A 5,046-nucleotide genomic window follows, 5' to 3' on the forward strand; every position below is an offset into this window, starting at 1 on the left:
GCGATTCGTAGATTCTCGTTGTTTTCCATATCAATAAAGTTCAAGTGTCTGTTTGATCAAATTGTCTTCAATTCTCCGTCCAGTTGTGTGATAATTCTTTTTGTATGTTTCCTAACCTTATGATAGGAAAGCACACATGTCAGAAACGTAAACCATCGATAGGAAAGCACACATGTCAGAAACGTAAACCATCAGTCGCATCTAAGCCACAATGAAAGTACAAGGAAGTGAGGTTGTTTTGCACATTCGTCTTTCATAGATAATAGTAGATAGAAGAAAATGAAACAATTCTATTAACCACTTATCACTGTGTTTTATGTGATTCAAAGTCGGTGTTCGTTCTAAATTGGCATTGTTCTATATATTTGATAAAGTGGTCAAACATTTTATTACAAACATTGTAATAAAAGAAATTACTCCAATGAAGTATTGAAGTGCTTTTCAATGTGATTTGAAAAGCACTAAAACGTTTTACCAATGTGTTCAATGTTGTGTTTAAGATAGCATTTAATTTTGAAACTACTTCAATGAAGTATCTAAGTTCTTTTTACTGTGTTAAACCATTTGTCACATTAATTGTTATATTTAATATACTTTCTTCAAAAGAAATGATAATGTGGTCAAACATTTTATTACAAACATTGTAATAAAATGACTCCAATAAAGTATTGAAGTTCTTTTTAATGTGATAAAACGTTTTACAAATGTGTTCAATGTTGTGTTTAATATAACATTTAATTTCGAAAGCACCTCAATGAAGTATCTAAGCTCTTTTTAATGTGTTAAAACATTTTACACATTAATTGTTTAATGTGTTAAAACATTTTACACATTAATTGTTATGTTTAATATACTTACTTTCTTACAAAAGTACTTCAATGAAGTATCTAAGTAATAATGTGATCAGATATTGTTTGAATCTGTTTGATTTGTGACAACATGCTTATATAGTTTGGAGTTATGAGATAAATTTGACTTTGAAAAGAAAATTAACAAGATGGTATTGATTCTCAACTAGCCAGGCAGAATCATAACACGGCACGAAAGAACTTTGAACTCCGTCTGACAATAAGACGTCTCCTTCATAAGTCACATATTAACAAGTAAGTCTGTCTATCATTTATCAGGTGTCTAACAATAAGAAATCATACGGCCAAACAGCTAAGAGGTAAGACCAGACCAATAATTTAACAATGTGAAATCATAAGGGCACACGGGTCAAACATTATAATTTGATTTCATGTTCTCTAAAGATTTATATTGATCTTTTTTCGATCTTGTCCAATGCGGTTTCATTTTCTAGTTGGATTTGTTCATAATAGGAAGAATCATAGATGTCAGAGCAAAGCATCTAAATGGAGGATATCATTGAAACATATCACACATACAAATGTGTGAATCATCAAGATTTGGACACGATTCAATGAATGTTAAACCCTGGAATGAAAATTGCATGCCATATATCGTGCCTTATATCGTGTTTGTGGGTGAAATTTCTCTTGGTGTTCCAAACGTCGCTGGAACATTGCAATGGCCCTTTCAGAGTTTCGCAGGTCTCGCGCTTGTTGGACGAGTAGTTGGCGCTGTCGAGGGGTGACCGCCCGTGGTAGTGGCCGTCGACAGGCAAAACCCAAAATTATTCGATGTGACACCATGATGATCGAGTTGAATATGCTTAAGGAGATGACCATCAACTTCATGATAGTCAGTCAAATCATCAATTGAGACTCAATGAAGTTACCTAAACACTCACTAAAATACTGATTCGTTGATCAAAAAAAACCCAGCAAGGAAGATGAACGCAAAGGACACAAGACTACTATGTCATCAAAAGATGATGATATTTTGGACGAAAGATGATATGAGAGGGTTGTCACGTTGCCAATGACTCACTGGCGGCTATATGATAAGAATGAGAGTTTTTAATGTAACCAAGCAGCTATGCTTAGTTGATGACGATCAACAAGTCAAACATGCGAGGGGCCACACGCTGGATATATATATAGATCCTCCTTCATGTTCTTGAGTGCGTGTGGGTATTCTTGAGTGGGTAAGATTTGTACATCTTTGCATTCGAAAACTCTAAATATGAAAGATATATATATTATCCTGGGTCATGTTCATATAAAAAGATGGATCATCTTTTCTTTCAATTAGACTGAATTGAATATATTCATCCGATTTGGACTTCTTTCCTTGCAAAAACACTGAATATGCATGTCGATGTTGAATGTGCGGCAAAGAAGCGGACATTCAACATCGCGATACAAAATTTTTTCCTTCCTAACTGATATTGTTCAAATCAATTGGCATGATGAGCATTCAATGCGGATGCAATCAACACATTCCCAACAGTCAGCAAGCACATCAAACTCAGCATCAATGTTTTGACCCTTGCATCAATTACATCAATAATTCGAATGAGTAAATTTAAGATCCAATATTCGTCGTAGTAGCGGACTCATCACTACAATCTCCAACTGCAGACATTGTTAAGTTTGGTTACTATTCCATTTCGATTACAATCAATATAAATATATTGATAAGCTTTGTACATTTTTCTTTGCAATCCTTTTCAATCACTCATAATATGAATGTTAAGTGTGCGGCCATGCAGCGGATATTTGACATTATGTTATGTGTCTTCCTAACTGATGTTGAGGATTTCACACCGGTGGGATTTCAATGGATTTCAATTGGCATGATCTGCCTTCATTTGTTTGGAAACATGGTTGAAACATGGTTCTATTGCCCAACAAACTCAGCATTCTCAAACATCATAGCCACACCTCAGCATTCCACGTAAGTAAAGTATATAAATAGCAATAGAATATATAGAAAAAATATTCATGAGAGAAGTACATTCGTGAAACGTGGGTAACAACACGACCCTTACTAGTAGACCCTTACTACTTCAGACTGTGATTGTTTATTTTGTCACATATGAAGTGTCACGGCTAACAGGCCAATCTTCCAGCTCAGATTGAAGCCATCCTGAAGAGCCATCTATGCGTTGACCCACATCAACAGTCAAACATATTAATTAATCTGTAGATACCTTTTTCATTCATCTATGCAACATTCAAAAGCTTTGAGTCTGATGACTCAAAGCTTTCAAGATTGGCTTTTTTGCTTCTGAAGAATGATGACTTGCGAAGTCATATGTGCTCAACAGAAGTGGCATCGGGCCTTTCTCCCACCGGGGCCGCGCCCTGGATCAATTCCAATCATGGGTTCAGTCATGATCCTCTTCATCTATATCTTATTTGATCATATATATACACTGTTATTCCAACATCTTTTTATATCTAACCATCTATGGTTTCACACCGTGTGATTTTCGGATTGACTACTCGACGACGACAACCCCGAGCAGTCACCCCTCGCCAACTTGAATTCATCAGACAACAAGCACGAGATCTACGAAACTCTGAAAGGGCCATTGCGAATTTGCAACAACGTCTGGCCACACGTGAAAGATTTCACCCTCCAACCCCTGGGTTGGATCCTAGGGAATTGCCGCTTCATCTTCCCAACCCTGCCGGCTTCGATGACCCACCAGAAGCCGAACCAAATGAAAATCCTGCGAATTATGTTATCAATCCTATTCAATTCATGCCACCTATTCCTAATCAAACCGTTGACCCAGTCCTGGCAGCTTTGCGAAAAGAACAACGTCTCGGTGAACGACTGGTCCACGAGACTAGGTGGGCTTGGCAATATGCGATCATGTTGCCTACTTTTCTCCGGTGTCGATTAGCCACTTCGAATTGGGGGAATTGTGAGCTTTGGAACCATGACTTTAGGAACCCTTGCAATTGCAAGGGTCGGACGGAGAGAGATGTGGACTTGGTTGACTTACTGTGTAAGTTGAAAAATTCATGACACTGCAAATAACTTCAATCACATTATTTGAAGTTTGTTCGCTAAACCTATCCATTTCCTATTCCTAATTCCAGACAGAAGACGAGTCAAGATCAGTTTTTGCAAAACGTGTGACCCGTCGGACTTGGTGCGACTGTTGTTAATGGGCTACATCGGCGCCTCACCGAAGTGTCCAGAAACAGCTTTTTCCGTCCGACTCATGGTCCATCATCATAAGATGTGGCTACGATGCGCCGTACCGACTAAAGGTTTTTGTGAGGGTCTTGATGACAATCTTGACTCTCACAACCCCTTGATACTCACCGCGAAAAGTATGCTAGTTAGTCATCATCAAGTATACCGTCTTCATTCATCATGGTATCCCTTGAACTGACCGGTTTTGTAGCCTCGAGACTGGCGCGAACCTTTCACAGCTGCGATTGACGCGTATCGTGCTATCCTTCTCCAGATAAGGACTCTCGAGAACCAAAAGTTGGCACTATCTGACCTGGGCATACTTGCGAACAACTGCCCAAAGTGCTTTGGCCCACCAGTTGGTGTTACAAGAGCTGAAGAACCCGACTTAGTGATCTGCATCGACGGCAATTTTCAGCATCGGCGACACGCTGCAGCGAGCGTGGAGATCCCGGGCGCACAACCACCTCGACCTAGTATGTTCTTGGACCCGGCGGCAGTTGACGACATGGCCTGTAAGATCAATCGGACGAAACCAAAAGCCGGCATAGAGGTGAGGTCCTCTGTTTTACTATTATTGATCATGTGATCGCATCGGTGGCTAACAACATGAGACATCGAGATTAGCACCAGTGTACGGAGGCTCATACCACTGCCAATGATGCCAGGGGTAAAAGTTATTTTCAAGCAATGGACGATTCCGGACTGATTGGAATGGCATGTCGACATGACCATGTCTTGCAATACATAAACATGATCCAAAGCGGCGAGAAGTACGCCTATTTCTATTCTATCTCTATTTCAATCAAAGACTTACATCAGCGTCTGTCCTCTGTCCTTGCCCGTAGGATACATTACCCTCTGGCTTTAATCAAATGGTTACTGGAAGTATTAGACAACAGCCGGGATCACTCAAATAAAGTAGAAATTCTATACGATATTGGTTGTAATTTGGATAAGTCCACAAAGATGGTGAGGAACGGTTGA

At 39.2% G+C, this 5,046-nt stretch overlaps 1 protein-coding gene across 1 annotated transcript; it reads left to right on the forward strand.

The window, feature by feature from the left end:
- Positions 1-3,318: 3,318 nt before the first annotated feature.
- On the forward strand, positions 3,319-5,046 carry MELLADRAFT_90015 (uncharacterized protein; the record flags this gene model as incomplete). Its single annotated transcript, XM_007413000.1, has 5 exons — positions 3,319-3,865; positions 3,960-4,133; positions 4,278-4,612; positions 4,693-4,832; positions 4,908-5,046. 5 exons carry the CDS (start codon positions 3,319-3,321, stop codon positions 5,044-5,046), a joined length of 1,335 nt encoding a protein of 444 aa, XP_007413062.1.

This window comes from Melampsora larici-populina (genome assembly GCF_000204055.1).
Source record: "Melampsora larici-populina 98AG31 unplaced genomic scaffold MELLAscaffold_34, whole genome shotgun sequence".
In the NCBI taxonomy this organism is placed as follows: domain Eukaryota; kingdom Fungi; phylum Basidiomycota; class Pucciniomycetes; order Pucciniales; family Melampsoraceae; genus Melampsora; species Melampsora laricis-populina.